This window comes from Montipora capricornis, chromosome 13 (assembly GCF_036669925.1).
Source record: "Montipora capricornis isolate CH-2021 chromosome 13, ASM3666992v2, whole genome shotgun sequence".
Lineage (NCBI taxonomy): Eukaryota > Metazoa > Cnidaria > Anthozoa > Scleractinia > Acroporidae > Montipora > Montipora capricornis.
The window spans coordinates 45,417,894-45,437,209 of record NC_090895.1 but is presented as its reverse complement, the minus strand read 5'-3'; the positions used below and the strand labels follow the sequence as shown (position 1 = coordinate 45,437,209).

Genomic DNA, 19,316 nt, shown 5'->3' with positions numbered 1-19,316 from the left:
AAATTAGAAGCCATAAAAACAAGTTTGTCAGTTCGAGGTCAAAGAAGAGTTTTACTTAGTACTTTATTCCACTTTATCTCTGAAAACAAGATCATTCACATTTTGATGTATGATGATGGGGGTGAATGGATGGCGCAGTGGTGAGAGCACCCGCCTCCCATCAATGTAGCCCAGGTTCGATTCCTCGAGTTGGCGTCATATGTGGGTTGAGTTTGTTGGCTCTCTACTCTGCACCGAGAGGTTTTCTCCGGGTTCTCCGGTTTCCCCTCTCCTCAAAAACCAACATTTGACTTGATTTGTGTTAATTGTTAATTTTAATTTACGGTGTCCCCAATTAGTGCTTCAGCGCTAGAACGACTTGACGCTTAAATAAAGTTCCTTTCCTTTCCTTTCCTTTCATTGAAACACGCCAAGTTGTCTTGGAACAAGAATCGGCAAAATGCGGCAATACAACCAACTTGAAACACGATCCGCTCCAACACTTAAATAACGTTTGGGTGCTTTAAACAAACTTCTCAAAAAACGCAAGCGATTGAGATTTCCCTCTAATTTTGCGAGAAGTCATTGCGAATACGTGTTTATAACATAAGGGCAAAATTTTCTGGTCACTTTCGAGGTACAACGAAACCCAGTTGGGCAAACGGATTTAACTTTTTCTTTATGTCCAAAAGAGTACAGATAATTATTTAATTCCAGTTGACAATAAAAATTCGATTTTCATTCCTGAACAAAGAAAGTACCGATAAAACCACCTTTTAAAATATGCATCCACTTTAAATAACGCATCCGTTAAAATAACAAACGGTTTAGTGCCCAAGGAAAGAATTTGTGGAGTAAATTATTCCGCTAAGTATGAGCTACGACTGGTATTGTTTTGTCGTTGTCGTCAGTTCTCTTTCGCTCTCCTTTCGTTTCTGTTCTAGACATATCTCGTCCAGGCATCATGTAACCTTATCAGAGCTTCTAAAGATGTGCCAAAAACTGCAATACAGAAAAATAAGCAACTCTGAGCAAATTGAAAATAAACACTCAGCTTTAAGTTTTCATCCCTCCGACTTGAATAACTGCGTAGTCACTAGTGTGGACCACAGATATCATGATATGTCAAACGGGATTGAAACCAGCGAAAAATGCAAAAAGAAAACATTTTCTAAACCGTTTTCCACCTGAACACGAAAAGCGTTGACTGTGTAAGAACTTTAGTTGATGAACTACGGCCGTGTCGCCGCGTCGAACGACAGAAAGCGCGCGAAAAATGAAGCCTCGCTTATGTTCAGGTGAGTTAACCTGGGTTGAGCCTAGAATCCAATCAAAAACTAGTACCTGGTCAGCGGTCAACTTAAAAAAAACAGCTGACCTCGATGAGCTCTAAGCTTGAGCCCGCGATATGGTCACGTGATATTGGTCAGCGGATACCTTGTTTTGACAGGTGTCAATTGATCAAAAGATGGAAGTCCAATATCAAAGATGTATGCTGTAAACTAGCGTGATACTGGTCACATTGGCATACATGGATGGGTAGACGTACGGACGGACGTACGTACGAACGGTCGATTAGGTCATGGCTATAAAACCAAAATTTCTCGTATCCATGGGTTACCATATTTTCTTAGCAATGGTGTTTCGCGTGTGCGCTCCTTTATCGCGCGCGCGGAGCTCCGCTATGATACCTCTACACTAACTTTTTTTTTGTTTTGTTTTTCTTTTTGTTTTCGTTTCAGCACCAAGCAGACCACCTGTTAATGTAACTACATTAAGTGCGAACGAACACGCCATAACAGTGTCTTGGTCCTACATACAAAATGGTACCATCAACGGAGTTTTACAAGGATACAAAGTTTTTTATCGCAGCGTCTATGATGATGGAAATTATTCAACGATTACAGTTGGACCGTTGAGCCTGCAAGCCATAATCAGTGACAGCCTGAGTTATCTTCATATCTACGAAATCCGAGTTGCTGGGTTTACACGTGCTGGCGTCGGGGAGATGAGCGAGGCTGAGTTCATCCGACCAGGTTCTTAATGCACCGAGGATTATAACAAGGGTACCCAACGAGAAAATTAAGCGAAAAGCCTTTGAGCGACATTTCTAGGCTCCTTTAATGTATAAAGACTGTCTAAAGAGATGGTTTTATCACCTAGAAGAATTTGATCTGTTTGGATATCTTTGCTGAGAATTGAAGAGTCCGAAATTTTTAGGGAGTGATATCTTCATTTTAGAAAGTGCTAGCTGAACGTTCCCTTTTAAGAACTTCCCGCAAACCATTTTCTCATCCCTGACCTATCTAAGTGCCAAAAGTCGCAAAAATTTCCCCTCTGAAAACGTAAGGACTACTTTTCCCTGGTTGGGAATCTTTCAGGTGATGTTTAAAGTGCCCCTGTGATCAAAAAAACCACTTCCTTTTTTCCTTCAGATTTTGAAAGTGTGTTTGCTTAACACGTAACTGGCAAAATTTTGAGCTTTGATTTTTATCCGAAGGCCTTTTACTTTGAGTGTAAGTTTTGGATTTCACGGTCCGCCATTACTCACGTTCAAAACTGACCGATTGGACCTCAGACGGTTGGATCCAGGGAAAAGTGACGTCAGAGGCTCACTAGCTTAAAATTTCAGCGTGTGAACGCAGCTTATTATATATGCAAAGCGTGCGTTTAAAAGTCTGAAAGCCAAAACCGCCGTGCTGCATATTAATTCTGCGGCGTACACACGTATTGCACTCTTAAACTAGTGAGCCTCTGACGTCATTTTCTCCTCGATCCAGCTCTCTCAAGAACATAATGTTAGTAATGGCGGACCATTAAATAGGAAAATTACAGTTAAAATAAAGAGGTGTCTTTTTGAAATCAAGGCTTGAAACGTGGGTCACTTAGTGTTTTGTTAACATAGTTTTGAAATCCAAAGAAAACTATGAATTGATTTTTTGGTCACAGGGGCACTTTAAGTAAAGAAATCTATACCTGCTTGGCAACGTAGAACCGAAATTCTTAGAACAGTTTGCCTCTCCCGAATACATATTTCACCGAAGATTATCCTTGGGTGCCCCCGTTATAACGTGACGCCGTCCTTTTTGTCACAGAAGGAAAACTCCTTAGGATAAATCAAAGAAAAAGAAGAAACGAAATCAGATATTCAGGCTAACACAAGGTTAATTGCTTTTATCACTCTACAAACATTGTTATGGAAAAGAGCAGGAAAAACTTTGCGAAAAAAAAAATGAAGAATGAGCGATGATAAAAGCGTTAGCAGACAATCTGTACTCAAGGATCAAACAGACCTGGATTCCAAAAAAATATCACTAGGCTCATTGTATAGACCTCTTTTACAATGGCGACCAAATAAATACCCTGGATGCCAGAGGTTTTTTTCTCTCTTAGAGCGACGGAATAACGAGACGAGACGTTCCATGCCCCGTTTGATTGACATCGAAAAAAACTCAGTAAATTGATACGTGACATAACCTAAAAATCAGCATCTTTGGTTCCCACGATACACTCGTCTGACTTACTTCGATGTCAAATTCAAAAATTGAATGTTCCATATAAAAGTGCGATGTCGAATATGAGAATAAAAACTCAAATTTGAAATTTGGAAGTCAAATTCTGAATTTGAATTTTAGTGGACATATACAAAAAGTGTGTTAAAGATGAAACAACAACAATGATATTCAATGTAAGGAGAAATGGAGACTCGGAAAAATATCCGAGTCCCAGATGGGATTTGAACCCACGACCCTCCGTGATCTAGTCGGATGCTCTAACCACTGAGCTACTGGAGACTCTATGGTGAGCAAGGGTCAATTTGTGGGTCTCGACTGGAACCGCATCGCATTCCAAGTCTACATTTCTCCTTACATTGAATATCACTGTTGTTGTTTCATGTTTAACACACTCGCTTTGGAGGTTGGTTGGCTGCATCTTGATATGCATTAATGTGACAGCGCGATGCTGTTAGTGAGTTTCAAATATGCTAGTCAATACTTGGCTGTGTAGCCGCGCGATGCGTTTCCAGTCGAGACCCACAAATTGACCCTTGCTCACCATAGAGTCTCCAGTAGCTCAGTGGTTAGAGCATCCGACTAGATCACGGAGGGTCGTGGGTTCAAATCCCATCTGGGACTCGGATATTTTTCCGAGTCTCCATTTCTCCTTACATTGAATATCATATACAAGCAACAAAAACAAAAAAGTAGAACCCACTGGACTATTTCTGCCTTCAAAGCCTCGATTTCCGGAACTGTGCAGCGTTTCGATTATGGCCACAGTGGGCACGAGAAATCAGGTTGACAGCAATTGAAAACCTGTTTAAACTGTTTTCTGTTGCTGAGCCATTCAGAATACTCGTTAAAACTGACAAGTTCCTAGAACCAATCGAATTGCCAGGGTCAAAATCTGACTCTGGGAATATGAAACCGCATCCCATTGGACCGGCCGTCTCAAAGAACTAAACGGCCTGTACCAGAGATTTTTCTTCGCCTATTCCGTCGCTGCGAGAGATAAAAAACCTCTGGCAGCCAGGGTACCAAATAAAATATTCTTTTCTCTTAATGATAAGAAGCCTTTCTATCCTCGTTACGACGATCAAATTTCAAACGAATTTTTGCTTCAAAATGAGGGCAGTAAGTCTAATTACCATAAAGACAAAAGGATTTAAAAGTGGTCGCCATTTATGAAAGTGATCTATTCATGAGATAAAGAAAGTTGCTCATAGCGTCACCATTTATGAACCGTGGTAATAGCTTTTGTTAATGACCTTTGCAGGTTGCAAAGGCGTCCTTCACCAGTATATGGGAGCTATAAAAAGTCCAGGTTTTCCAGAAAACTATCCAAGTAACCTGTATTGTGTCTGGACTATGAAACCTAAGTTATCTCAGTACCGACTAGCAGTAGCCTTCGATAATTTCCATACAGAAGATGTAGAAGGAAGAGACAACTGCACGTAAGTTTGCTCAAAATACTCCATTTAATATGACATAAAAATACGTTATTATGTTCCTTTCTCGCTTGGTAGAGTATTTTACGGCCTTAGCAGCTAACTTTGCCAGCCCGCTTTATGAAAAGTAACCCCATCTTTCTCAATATAAAAGAACCTATTTTTGCTTGCTTCGTTTTTTTCAACTCGAAAAATGGCTATGACATCTCCGAGTTGTAGGTCACTCCTTCGCTCCTGCGATCCTTCGATTCCTGTTTATTCAACAGGTTCCAGTGCATCTCCGAACAAAAGGACGCATCATTGCTTGGTGTGGTGTTCCACGTTGCACCCGCGCGCGTTTGCACACCCTGTTGCATATTTTTGCATCTTGTCGGCAGTTGTCGCGCAAAGCTTGAAACCGGTGAAACTTCTGAGCCAAAAACCACCAACATTTCTTTTGTTTCATGATCGCCGAAGCGTAGCGCAACAATGTTGAATCCGTTTGCACAGCTCTTCCTTCACTGGCAAAAAATGTCTGCGCTTGAGTCGCGCAATATGGCACGTGATACGTTTCCGGGACTGTCATTGGCTCTCATGAGAAAAGCACTCCCGAGAAGAACAGAAAGATGGCTGCCGTTTGAGAATGTATTCTTAGAGAACGTTTATGTTGTGTAACACGTTTCCTACTCCAATCCAACTAGTATCCTCGGAAAATTTGCTCCTGGAAAATTTTATTTCGTGGGAAAAGAGCTGCGAAACAGGTGAGTTTTTTACGCAGTTTTTAATGTGGAAAGTTTGTTGCCACCGGGTACAAAACGTTGCTGTAATGTGCAGAAAGGAGGATTCCCAAGGTTTCCGTTCATGTGTGAATTGGCTTGTACCAGGTGGCAGGGAAATGGCAATATTGTTCAACGAGAAGGTTATTTTTTTCTGCATTACTCCACGATCGGCACCTCTACATGAATGATCAATGATTCGATCAGACGTGAATTTGATTTTGAATGTGATTGTGTCATTGGGAACGTAAGCCCAGTATCAAGTATTTCAAATAGGTGCTTTTAAAAACATTTATATTCCCTTTTCTGGTGAATGTCTAAGTTATCATACTTTTTAGCAGTCACAACTCACCGATTCTTGTGTTGAAATAGTTACCAAGTTGAACTACCAAGTTGTGGATTTGCAATTAAATTGAGTTTAAGGCACGTTTTACCCCTGCCAAAATCCATGTTAGTTAAAATAATGTTTGGAAGAACAGAATTGTAGGTACAGATGTATAGCTATCTGTAGATTCAGATCTTTTCAAATCTTTTATTTTTAGACTAGGGTACTGTCATGTGTTGTTGGATCAAGGAATCTGTATTGAGTCAAGTATGGTTGACAGTGGAGAATTGTTCCTGAAAAGGCTGAAAGGAAGCGTTATTGCCATGGACTTTTTTTGGTTACACCCCACATGTTCGTTCTTTTCTTAGATGACAAAATTTATTAATATATTATGTGATCTGGAGCTGCACCTAGAAACAGTGACAATCCCATGCACAAGGGCTCATTGGGTTTGATGGCAGTAAAATAATTTTAGTAAAAATTATGTTTAAAGTTTTTATCATAACTTCTCATCTTGGTCCTGCTGGACTTCAAACATGCTCTATCATTTTGAACAAGGAACTTGTCAATCAACCGTTATTGTTTGTAATATTTGCAATATGATCTTTGGATAGCAATTGATTTCTATTTCTTATCCCTTATGTGTACATGTAGATATCATGTGTCTGTCGCATAGTTAGTTTTTAGCTTCTATTTCCTGTAGTGTATCTTTATTATATTTAGCACATGATCCCACAAGCAAGTATTATTGAGCACTTTAATATTGATTGTGTTTCAATAAAAGATATTATTGTCTTGTCTTGTAGATAAGGCAAAACAGCCTCAGTTGTATTTGCAATATTATTTCTGAATGTTACTTTTAAAGGGAAAACCATTAAAAAATGCACATCGTTTGCAGGAGACCAGGAAAAATATTCAAAATATTCATTGATTTAAAGTTCCTGAAGCAGGTAAATCTTGAAGAGTTTACGTAACGATATTTGGAATATACAGCATTTCTATTTGGGAATGTTTAAGTCCACAGAATTTATTTTCTTTATGTTGAGAAGTACCGTAAGAACTGTCAGGTAACTCAGATGGAAATTTGACAGACCTTAGCTTTAATTCAAATTATTAGTACAATTTTGGTCATTAGTGGAACATAATATTTTAATGGGACATTTTTTAGTGAGTGATTAACCCACTGACTCCTGGGGGTTCCCCATTGACGAGTAAAATCGTCTGGTGTTAGACAGAGTAAAATACTAAGTATTGCCGGTTTAGGGGTGAAAGGGTTAAAGTGCTATCATTAGTTTGACTTTCTTTTTCTTCATTTGAACCAAAACAAGTGATTAATCATCACCTCCACCATGCCTTTCTTTGCTTTGCTTTGGCTTTTAGAACAAAGTATCAAAGTTGAAGCTGGTGGCTCAAGGAGTAAACTTTTCAAAAAAGTTACGTTAAAAAGACTTTTATGGTATTTCAGTATTATTGTAGAACAAATTTGCATATATCATTAAAGTCATTAAATCAATGAGAAGCCAAACATGTCAGGATGCAGTTTGCTCAGGAGGGGTCTTCCCTATAAAAATGGCAGGCCACTTGTTGGAATTTTTTTGAAAACAACTCTTAAAGGTAACAGAATCTTGTTTTGTTGATGTAGACTAAAGAAATCTAACCCGTTAGAGGAACCAGTTCTAAATTGACAAATGACTGGCATTTTATAATTCATAAGTAAAAATTATTTGCTCACTTACCAAACTGTTCTACAGTTCCAGCCATTTTTCAGATTGATAGGCTTAAATGTATGCAGCAACTTTGCGAGCTGTTTGGTCTCAGTATCATAAGCAGTACAAATCCACAAATTTTTCTCCAAAAAGTAGCAACAAGAACCCCTGTCATTTTCGTAAGGGAATCCCCCTTGGGGCAGTTTGTTCACTTTACCACCATTGTTTAACACTCTCTAGGGACAAAAGCAAGGATGGAAATTGATTACAGCTTAAATAGATTGGACCACTTTTTTTACTTCTTACACTTACTGCATTCAACTTTAAATTTATTCATCCTTGGAAATGGTAGGAATGATTGCTATTATTTAAAGCAATTGGTAAAATTCATTGCTCCTAATGTTGAAATATTTTTTACGTATGGAAAGGTAACAGGAGTTATTTCTGTGAACTATTATCCAAAAAACGGCAACATGGGATTATGCCCCTTTCAAGTGTAGCTTTGTATGCTTTTGCTCAATGTCTTTGAACAATTATTACAGAAATATGAAGCTATGGTTTCTTTAAAAAGTTAAATCTAATGGAAGGGGGGGATTAAAATTATTGAAGCAGCTGTGTTGCAAGCAGAGTCCGCAAAGACAGGTTACCGGTAAATAATTTATTGTACTAGAAGTATTTAGTAGGCCAGCGTAAAATTTGTGAAAATGTGTGGAGGATGGCACTGAATCACCTTGAACAAGTTTTCTAAACTTTGAAGATACCTAATTTTAAATAAATATCCTCTTGCTGTTTTATTGCTGGAAGATAAAATCAATTCCTGATTAAGTATTTTTGTTGTCACATTAACCCACTGCAATGTACAATGTGGTGAAAGAGTATTATTAGCTGTAGAAATATTTTGTTACAGTAAAATTCTCCCTGCTAGTAAGCTGAATTTCGGAATCAAATTCTCAACTAAGAATATTGTTGTTTTGGCTATTCAGAGTTAACCTAATCTATGTTTATTTCTATAATTTCGAGGGAAGCAAACAATTGGCATTTTGCTTGGAACAACTATAGCAAAATATAATTGCAACTAAAAGGTTTCCTTCTAATGTACCCGATATGAGGTGCTATGACATGTTAAGTATCATTTTGGTTATTACTGCTGCTAAATTCACTTTAAAATTTATTTTTGAACAACTGAAATACATTTCTAAATTTTCAGGGACCTCATGCATTTCTCATTTTCCCCTCGGTCTTAATAAATCTGCCTCTGTGGACCACTTGAATGGCAATTTTAACAACTTAATTTTGAAAAAAAAAAGCGAAAATCTAGATGCGGGCCCCCGCGGAAACAATGTGTAAATATTTAGTTGGAAAAGAAACCATTTGGAAATTTAGTGGTATCTTTTTTAGTCCACTTTTTAAAAGATAAACGCATGAATTGAAATCCAGATGGAAATCCATTAGCCGATAAGCTCCACAAACGAATTTCCACTCAAATACTGTCACAGCAACCGAGACCTTGAAATTTTTAAAGAAATTTCCATCCTAGCACTTTTGGCAAAAAAAAAGAATCTCGCTGGCATAGGCACGCACTATGTAGTCAAAACATTCGTCCGTTTTAATGCCCTGAAGAAGGGTTCTTTTTTAATCGACGGAGAGCTGACAAACATTCGATGGCAGCCATGTTTGATTTGAGCTATTGAAGTCACATGACAAGGCCTCGACCAATCAGACATTTTTCGCCAGTGAAAGCTTTTCCAACATTGTTGGGGCCACGCACGCGCATTAAACAAGGTCTCCTTGGAGACAGCAACGAATTAACTAGACGTCATAGGCCTTTTTCATAATAGCGTAAAATGTAACACAGGTATCACGCTTATCTTTTGGAGCTTTCAATAACGTTTCCTAACAAATGAATCAAAACCATGTGCCCCCGACTGGCTTAAAATTCATTTTCCACGCTCATTGGCTTATAGCTGCTTTGATGTTGTTTTGCTTTGCTTGGTTTTTTGCAGGAATTTTAGGAATGATTACATTCAGTTTAGAAATCTGATTAACAAGAATTATTCCAGCCCATTTTGCGGACATCGGAATCAGTTTGCTTTTGTTGCTGAAGCTAGTGAAAGATACCCTGCTGCAATCCTTTTTCGATCCAATAACGGGTTGGAAGAGGGAGGATTTAATGCCAGCTACTTCGTTGTAGATCCATCTCCAAATATTAGTAAGTAACTACCCGGTTACAAGGAACCAATTCATAAGTCAAATTCACCACAAGAAAAGAGCATAAAAATTAACCGCTTTCCAGATACAACGGTGGAGGAGGAGGCTATCAATTATGCCACAGGAGTTGGAATCTCGATGTAAAACACTGTTTATTTGATTAAATAAGCGGTATTTTAATTGCGCAAAAGTGGTGTACCAGATTTCCCAATCTTAAAAACGTATTCACTGGAGAAACGTTAAGAAGGACTCGTGTTTACACTTTTTTCTTGCCAAAATTCTGAATCAACTTTCGAGCGAAACAAAAAAATAACCGTTTCCTTTTAATAGAAGATAGGAAAACAGAACGCGCTGGGGCAACCAACGGCAAGTACATATCTGTTCGATGGAGGGTAGTTCGCTTAAGTCGTTCCTGTTACCTGTCACCTGTTACCTATCTTCCTCGTGCGTCGTGGCACATAAGGCCTTTACAGAAGTCTTCCTCTGTTCTCTGTCCGCTGGATATCCTCGCCTCCTCCCATGATCTCCACCCTGCCTCTTTACGTTTTTTTCCAACTGTTTGTCGCCATGTTTTCTTCGGCCTTCCCCGACTTCTTTTCCCTTCCGGGGACCAGCTCATTGCAATGTTAGAATCGTTATTATGGTGTTGCCTCAAGATGTGACCAATCATATTCCATCTACGATATTTCACTTCCTCACTCAGCGGTTTCATACTCGCTCTTTCCAACAGCTCTTTAGTACTGACATGATCTTGCCATTTAATTCGTAGGATCTTTCGTAGGCACTTATTGTGGAGTATATCTATAGCTTTGTCATCTCCTTAGTTCATTTTCCACGTCTCGCATCCATATAACAATACCGGCACTACCAGTGTCTTATACAGTCTCAACTTTCAATTGTCTTCCTTGAGTGCTATTGGAACGCCACATGTTCTTCAATCTGATGAATGCACCTCTTGCTGTGGATCGTCTGTTCTTCAGGAATTTCATACCACTTCCTTCCTTACACACTTTCGCTCCTAAGTATAATAACTCATCAACATCCTCAATATCTCTTTCATTAACTACAATCCTGTCTTGATTTCTTGCGTTAATCCTCATCGTTTTCGTTTTTTTCTGTACTGACCTTGAGCCCCACTCGTCTGGCTACTTCCTCAAGCTTTCTTGTTTTATCCTGAATCTGCTGCTTGGCAGAGGAAATTAGAGCTATGTCAATCTGCAAAGTCCAAATCATAAAGCTTGGATGTAAACCTCCATCTTATGCCATTCTCACCATTTCCAACTGATCTTCTCGTTACCTAATCCATTATGATCGAAAACAAGAACTCAGACATATTGCTTAAGGCTTTCGGCGTCGAATAAAGATTGTAGTCGGATAACATTCGCAATGGTAGCCTGTGGGAAAGTACGTATTTGCTGTTTTTGGCAGTCAAAAACGTCATATAACATTTTCGGAAAGACAATAGTCCCCTAGAAAGTTCACGAAAAATTCATTTCAACTAGTGTTTTTTTCAAAGGAAAAATTTGTTCCCTAACATTTTCGAGCAATTAAAACACAAGGTACTTAAAAATGCCTTTCTACAGCTCGCTGGGTGCCCCTGGATGTGAAAGGTGACAAATGTTGCACATTAGAGTGTTAGTGGGATCTCAAGAAAACGGTATGACCACCTAACCCTCGTGTTATTATTTATATACCAGATGTTCAGGTTCTTTCTGGAAGCCTCAAAGGCCAAGAGGTTACATTAACGTTACTACTCTCTGGCAATATCAGGATTGTGGCATTTGTTGTGTTTTATAAGCCTTTAACTGAGAATCAGGAATGGAAATTCATCAGGACAGTATTAGCACAAGTCACACTGCGACCACTGAAAGCACTTACGGATTACAAGGTGATGGCAGTTGGTTACACATTAAGCCAAGAAACATATGGAAGCCAAGACCTTACATTCACAACTTTAAATGGTAGGTAAATGGACTACAATGGTGCAGACACAAAAAATACATAAAATATCCTTTCTTACAGTCATCCGTATACTCACTCTGACCTCTTGTTCATGTAGTAGCCTTCTGCTACGATATTCGATCGTGGAGAAGCCGCTTTTAGACACACAGAGCCCAGGGCTGTAACAAGAAAAAGCTGATTTACTTTAGGCGAGCGGATTCTTAGCACCTTACGAGAATCTCCGTAAAGCAAACTTACGGAACTTTGGCTTGCTCCACATGGCCATGCCACAGCCTCTTGGATTAACACCAAGCCCAGATAATTGAATGAAAAAGGCCTTTACCACACTTTTCCACAATCTCCTAGCTTCTATGCATGCAAGCATTTAACTAATATTAGCAATTGAAATATCTTGATTAGTTTGCATTTATTTGATTTTATTTCACCTTTTAGCGACAAAGGCTAAAACTACTAATATGCCAGTCACCACACCGACGCAAGGTTAGATTAAAGCTTAAGGAATAAAGAAGTAACTATAGGTTAGTTCTTTTCGGACCCCAATCTGTTGTCCGTATGAACGGACAGAATGAATACGTACAAAGTCTGTTATCGTGCACCACAACCCGCCAACCACGTGACGCTGCACTGGGGTCAGGTTCAGATGATCCATAGAGACTTTACTGCCTATACTGGCTAAAGGTCGCCTCCACCAAGAATATTACGTTTTCTGAATATCCCTTCTCATATTTCTGCATATTTCTGCGTATTCACTTATTCCTTGATGTGAATTACAGAAATAGTCCCCAAAGAACGTGCTTACGAAACTCGAGTCTATACATATAGAGAAGAATCCAATTCATGGTAAATGGTACAATGAAATCGGTAGTAATACAAAACGCAGCGGGTAAATAGCATGTCCAAAACTTTATTCTTCGATATCCAAAAAGCTGAGTGATAGTGTAAAATAACGGCTAGCCTGCGTCCTTAAGTAAACAGGTCGACCTGCATCTTGGATCAGCCATCTTGGATTTCTTACTAAAGACCTCAGAAAATTGTCCAAATTGAATTAAAACGGGACGATATTTTCCACGCATTCAACATTTTCATAAAATGGCAAACTGGTGAAAGCATAGAGGTCAAGTTTTCATTTCCATTGGTCTCAATAGAGTTTTGTTTCTATGCACGCACGCCTAAGGGACAACTTAGTTTTAGCATGTTTCTAACAGAATAGACTGTAATAAATTGCCAGTGGGAGCCCTCACTCCCAAACGCCCCAGGCAAGGATAAGATATGGGAAGAAGCGAGCCCGGAAGTGAAAAGGAGCGGGAGCTAGCTGGGATGGCAACAGAGGTCATTGCTCCGGGGAGGAGGGAGAGACGCCAAGCAAACGACTGGCGAACGTTTAACGAAAAGAGAATTAACCAGGCTAAAACAGGCCTTTTTATGCAAAACCTGTATGAAACAGAACACCCAGGAGCCTATGAGCGCATGGGAATTTTATCCTTGAATCTCGAAGAGATTTGGGGCGTTTGTACGAGATGGCCCCAGTGAGAATAGTAATAAATTCCCACTGGGAGCCCTCACTCCCAAACGCCCCAGGAAAGGATAAAATATGGGAAGAAACGAGCCCTACGGCTGCTACTGCCGAAAGCTCTGCAGGGCGGTAAGGTCCCAACAAAATACACAGACGACCGTAACTCTCCCTATAACTCAAAAAGCTTTATTGCAAACTTTACAGCCTTCAAGATATGGAGCCATAAAAAAGTGAAAGGCCAAACTAGAACAGACTATGGAAAAACCGGACTGAAATTCTTCAGTTCATTTAAATCCTGGTAAGAGGAAATAGCATCCCGAGTAGCGGAGGAAGAAGCTTGGGATGAAGCGGTAGATGACAAAACTTCAGCTGTGTGACCGGGTTTTTCAATCTGCTCTAAGTCATTATAATAATCTACCATGCTAGTGAAGCGCCAACCTATGTGCTTAGCAATATCAGACTTAGAAACTCCCAACAGTTTCAAAGTAATAGAACACCCGGTGCGAAGGCTGTGGGGAGTTTCGTGGCCGCCTAAGCCAGAACCCTTAAGATACTATTTAACGATTATAAACTGAAGAACCAATGAAAGGTTTATCAGAAATGTGGCCAGCTTTGCTGGTAACGCGGAAAAATAGCCTTGAGAAATATCTATACTAATCAAACGACAGATATTTAGATACAACATAAAATTACGCACTGGACAAGTATCAGAATTACTGGAACTCCTTACAGAAAAAGAGTGTGTAGAATTTCCCCTTAATGTCTTACCAAAAGAATGGTTAAAGAGTAACCCGGAGGAGTGGGGAAAAAGAAGCACTTCTTTAGACTTGGTTCTTCCCAGGTCCGACGAACGGTTTCCAGAGAAAAAAACAATGCCAAAGAAACTAAGATCCCTACAGAGGATATACAAAAGCGAAGGCGAAGTGTAGGGCTCTCTAAGTTTAGATAGGATAGAACGCGCTATAACCAAAAATATATTTGTAAAAAGGGGAACGGCCTTACGAGGCTGTACTCGAGCCTAGGCTTGCTCTTCTCGTACACACTTCAAATAAGCTTTAATAGAGGGATGATGATAGACGGGATTTCCAATACCTAATCGATCGTCCTAAAGATCAACATCAAGAAAACAGAGTGCATGTATCAACCGGTCAAATTTATCTGCCCTCCACCTGAGCCGATAGACATCACAATTGACGAAGTGCCTCTGGTCAAAACCACTGACTTTACCTATCTCGGTAGCACTGTATCCAGCTCCTCCAAGATAGATAAGGAACTCCGGACACGGACAGGCAAGGCGAGTGCGGCATTCGGCAAACTCCAGCAAAGACTATGGAACAACAAACATCCGGGTGAAATGCAAAGTCTACAGAGCTGTGGTGCTGTCAACCCTCCTATATGGTGCAGAAACTTGGACTATTTACAGAGCCCAAGTTAAGAAACTGCACGCTGTTATGATGAGGCAATTGAGGGACATCATGGGCATCAAATGGCATGATAAGATCACAAATGCTGAAGTCCTTAGGCGTGCAAACCTTCCATCGATGGAGGACATTCTTGCTGAAAAGAACCTAAGATGGTTAGGCCACGTTCATAGGATGGATCATGACCGACTCCCTCGCCAACTGCTGTATTCACAACTCTGTTCTGGAAAGCGAAATCAGGGAAGGCCAAGGCTGAGATTCAAAGATGTAGCAAAGAGAAACATGAAAGTGAGGAAGATCCCAGTCAACTCCTGGCAGACAACCGCGAGCTACAGAGATACATGGAGATCTGCCATCAAACCATAAACAGTCTTAATCGTATCGACTGACGGCAAGAGAGAGAGAATCGATCGTCCCATTCCCCTCCCAAGCCCTCCTCAACAAAAGTGGACCTGAGCTTTCCAATTAGGCTGTCCAACGTTCCAGCAGCCAGCCTTGTCGGACATGAACAGGAGACGCGCTGGTGTTGACCCTGGCCTGGACAATCCAAAAGGTGAACAACGGTCTTCCCTGAGTCATCCTTCCACACCAGAAACTCCTTAATGTAGGACGTAGAAGCGGATGGAAGAGCCTTTGGAACCGGAAGAGAAGAAAGAAAATTACAAGTTCCTTGTAAAGAGAAGACTTCTGACTTTCATAACTCTTGTTGGACTTTGCTTCAGCCAGATGTACCAAACGATCATCGATTGCTTGAAAGTCGATCTTTATGTTGGTGAAATGAACAAAACTGGCGGAAACCGTACTTCTGGCAAAAGTTGAAAACGGCATCACTGAGGTAGCCACAATCAAGGCAAGGAGCTGCTGTCTTCCAGATTCTATGTCGCTGAATCTAAAGAAAGGACAGACGGAAGAGAGTTGGTAATCCTGAAAGCATACAAATCCCAAAGTAAAGGACGTGTGGAAAAAACGCGGTGCGGAGATGGAAACAACACGATATCGTGATCAGCTTTATGGCCCAGGACGACAAAATGAGATGCCCTTGCTTGAATAAGAGGCCACCAATATGGGAGAGGAGAAAGTTTTGGAACCACAATGGTGAACGAAAAGAAGGCCTTGCCAAGAAAACGGAGAAGAGGACCAACTAAGATGAATGGCGGAAAGACATATGCGTTTTCTTGGCTGGCCACACCTTGAGCAAAAACATTAGCCCCGCGAGAGCCCGGTGTTGGAAAAGGCGTAACGTGGGGAAGCGGTGAACCAGAACATCCAATTTGAGCATTGGAGTCAAGCGCCATCAAGTCGAAGGTGTGTAGGCCAAAGAGGTTTTCTAACTCTTTCCATGGCTCGGGGGCAAGCATGCAATCCTTATCATACAAAACGCGAGAGAGAGCATCACCCTGGTTGAGAGGAGAGGGCATGAACTGCAAACAGAGGGAAATATTCTGGCGAGAAGAGTTTGGAACAATTCCTTGAGGGCATCGTTTAGCTGTTTACTCCTTCCCAGGCAGTCTACTAAAGCGTCCACGGGACAATTTGAAAGAACCGACTTTCCAGATTTTAAAGTGTTGACGAGTGCGAGGGTTTCCTTTACTGCAATACATGTAGGTTTGTCTCTGATGTCTTCTCTCCAAATATCTCGAGTCTCCAAAGGTGGTCCGGGGGAATTGTAAACTGTGCCAGCCCACGTGTACTGGGATGCGTCGCTGGTTACATTCACTACTAAATGACGCTCATCCATCCAGGGGAGATGCTCGGACCAAGACTCTAAAAACCGCCAACAATCTATCTCGGAACGAAGGTAAGCAACAACTTTGATGGGCGAGAGGAACGATTTGCCAGAGAAATAGCGCGGTAAACTTCTCTCTCGTATAACTGAGCAGCCGGGACGGCTAAAGAGAAAGAGGTAACCTTGCCTGCGAAACGCTGAAGTGTCTTGATAGACACTGTTCGGCACTGGAAAGGGTCGCAAACTTGATTCTCTTATCTTGTGAAATAAGGAAAGCTTCAAGGATGGAATCAGACAGAAAACCCAAAAACCTGATTCTAGTCTGGGGAACAGGAACGGATTTGGAGAGGCCAATGAAGTATCCAAGGCGAAACAAAACTGAACACACAATAAAAGCAGCAGCCTCGGCAAGCTGAAACTTGGACCACCTGAAGGAATACTAAAGATCTCGGCGTAAAAGCGAGTTTGGGTGTTCTGACAGAATGAAGTTCTAGTAAGACTGGTGCCAGCACAGTTCCCCAGCCACAAAACTACTGGGATCTCAGAAAATAACATCCTGAGGAGTAGCATGAGCGATTCCCTTTTAAACCATGTAGGGCGCGGGCTTCGGGCCTGCAACGCGAGGCTTTTCCCCTTTCCAATTGCACCACTGAACAAAATTTGAAGAGACTTCGTCCGGGTGAAAATCATAATGAGGTTTCTTGCACGAAGGCGTCTAAAACAAAAAGGACAACGAAAAAAAGCGCCAATGAAACACGATATAGAAAAGGGGAAAAGCCAACCGCGAAGCAGCCCCGAAATTCCCCGTCCAGGGACAGAGCAATTATGGGCATAAGAAGACCCCTTCAAAGGCATACCAGCGGTTAGCTTAGAAAGAAAAAGACAAGCGAAACAAACACAAAGTAATAGACAAAGCAAACTTTAATGTGGCGTGGACTTCAGTACAGAAAAATACCGAGATAACTAACAAGGGAAACGATCAAAGGCACCGAAACTCCAATATATAGCAAAGAAACGTCACTTTTTAACAGCTTTGGAGACTAATGGGCAATCTCTAGCAAAATTCTGGGAAGCCACATCTCTTTCCTCCTTATCTCCAAAGAGTTTCAGCACCACTTCAGCAAGTGAGTTGGAGTTTGCAAGGGGGCGACACTGTTTAAAAAACTTCTTGCATTGAGAGTGGTTTGCCTCCCTAGCGTGGTCTGACAGTTGTTCCAAGGCCGCAAGGAGGGCGAAAGGATCGAGAAGCGCGGCAGGACGAGAGGCGAGGAGTCTAACTGATTCCAAGGACTGATTTACTTTAGAAACATTAAGGGCCGATTGCAAATACTCTACTGTTTGGCGAAGGTCCTCATAACCCTACGAAGGAATAAGGAAGTGAAAAATCTTGTCACACAGACGCGAAGACGCGAAGACCAAACTTAAATAAATAAACTCGAAACAGAAACTCGAAGATTAAACTTGTAACAGAGACGCGAAAGCTAACACTTGTCACACAGACGGAAAACTAAATTCGTCACACAGACGGAAAACTAAAGTTGTATACAAACGCGAAAACTGAACTGATACACAGGCGCCAAAACTAAAGTGGTAACACAAACGCGAAAGTAGTAACACAGACGCGAAAATTGTAAACCTGTACACAGATGCGAAAACTAAATTAGTAGCACAAACGCGAAAGCTAAAACAAATAACACAGAAGCGAGAACCAAACTAAACGAATACAAGGACAAGAGAAACAGTGACCTCCGGAGCTGCAGGTTGGGGCGCAGGAACTTCGTTGTCGTCAGCGTCCTGTGCGTTGTTGTCACCGGCAGCGACGGCTGGAGCCGGAGGCGCAACAACTGGAGGGTCAACGAGCGCTGCAACAGCCCTATCCGCAAGAACAACAGGAACTTGGTCCGGCATGGAGAACGAAGAAACGAAGAAAATCTTCAAAGATGGCGCAGCGATGACCGGGCAAAAGAAAAACGCCAAGCTAATGACTGGCGAACGTTTAACGAAAAGAGAATTAACCAGGCCAAAACAGGCCTATTTATACAAAACCTGTGTGAAACAGAACACCCAGGAGACTATGAGCGCTTGGGAATTTTATCCTTTAATCCCGAAGAGATTTTGGGGCGTTTGTACGAGATGGCCCCAGTGAGAATATAGCGATCGCTTTTACCTGTGTCAAGAAGGATTTAAGCGCAAGCGAGATATCAGTATTAATTCAGTGAACTGTCCAGTATTTGCATGAACTTTTCGTCTTGATTTGTTTTGATTGTGGTTTGTTGCAAAGTGTTTGGGCGGAGACAAATGTGTTCTTTAGTGATCTGTCGTTCCCCTGGGATACAATCGGTTATTTTGTACCAATTTGATAGATTCATGGTTCGCGATTGGTGATATGCCTTTTTTTTAGGATGTTATCTCGCGTCAAGAGGATTTGAAATGTATAGCGTATAGCGGGTCAAAACTAAGAGCAAAATTTGTTTAAGTTTGGTAGAAAAGACTGGAAACCAGGTGCCATCACAGTGAAAGCAATTACATTAGCGACTAACGTTTTGCCTATATTAAATCCTAGATCCAATTTCCCTTATGTACGCCTATGGAGATGCCGCAGGGGATTCTTCTATCCCATACATCATTAATGAACAGAGGAAGTGTTTGAAAATAGCTATTCCTGATGGAGGAATGGCATTTTTTGGTAAACGGCACACGAAACTTTACGTAAGTATAAATACTAGCACTAGTTATTCAACGGTTTCAGTGGTTTCCGATAGCGCATCTTACG

The 19,316-nt window shown here is 41.0% G+C and overlaps 1 protein-coding gene and 2 non-coding genes across 3 annotated transcripts in view; 2 read left to right on the top strand and 1 right to left on the bottom strand.

Moving 5' to 3' along the window:
- The window catches only part of LOC138030011 (uncharacterized), a 137,279-nt gene that overhangs the window by 86,724 nt on the left and 31,239 nt on the right, over positions 1-19,316 (top strand). Inside the window, 6 exon segments of the mRNA XM_068877864.1 lie at positions 1,722-2,015; positions 4,756-4,933; positions 9,717-9,922; positions 11,619-11,882; positions 12,316-12,363; positions 19,107-19,252. Of these exon segments, the coding sequence (XP_068733965.1) occupies positions 1,722-2,015; positions 4,756-4,933; positions 9,717-9,922; positions 11,619-11,882; positions 12,316-12,363; positions 19,107-19,252 (1,136 nt within the window).
- Trnas-aga (transfer RNA serine (anticodon AGA)) lies at positions 3,701-3,774 on the bottom strand. Its single transcript has one exon. It is a non-coding gene; the product is annotated as a tRNA-Ser (tRNA).
- On the top strand, positions 4,042-4,115 carry Trnas-aga (transfer RNA serine (anticodon AGA)). The gene has a single exon. It is a non-coding gene; the product is annotated as a tRNA-Ser (tRNA).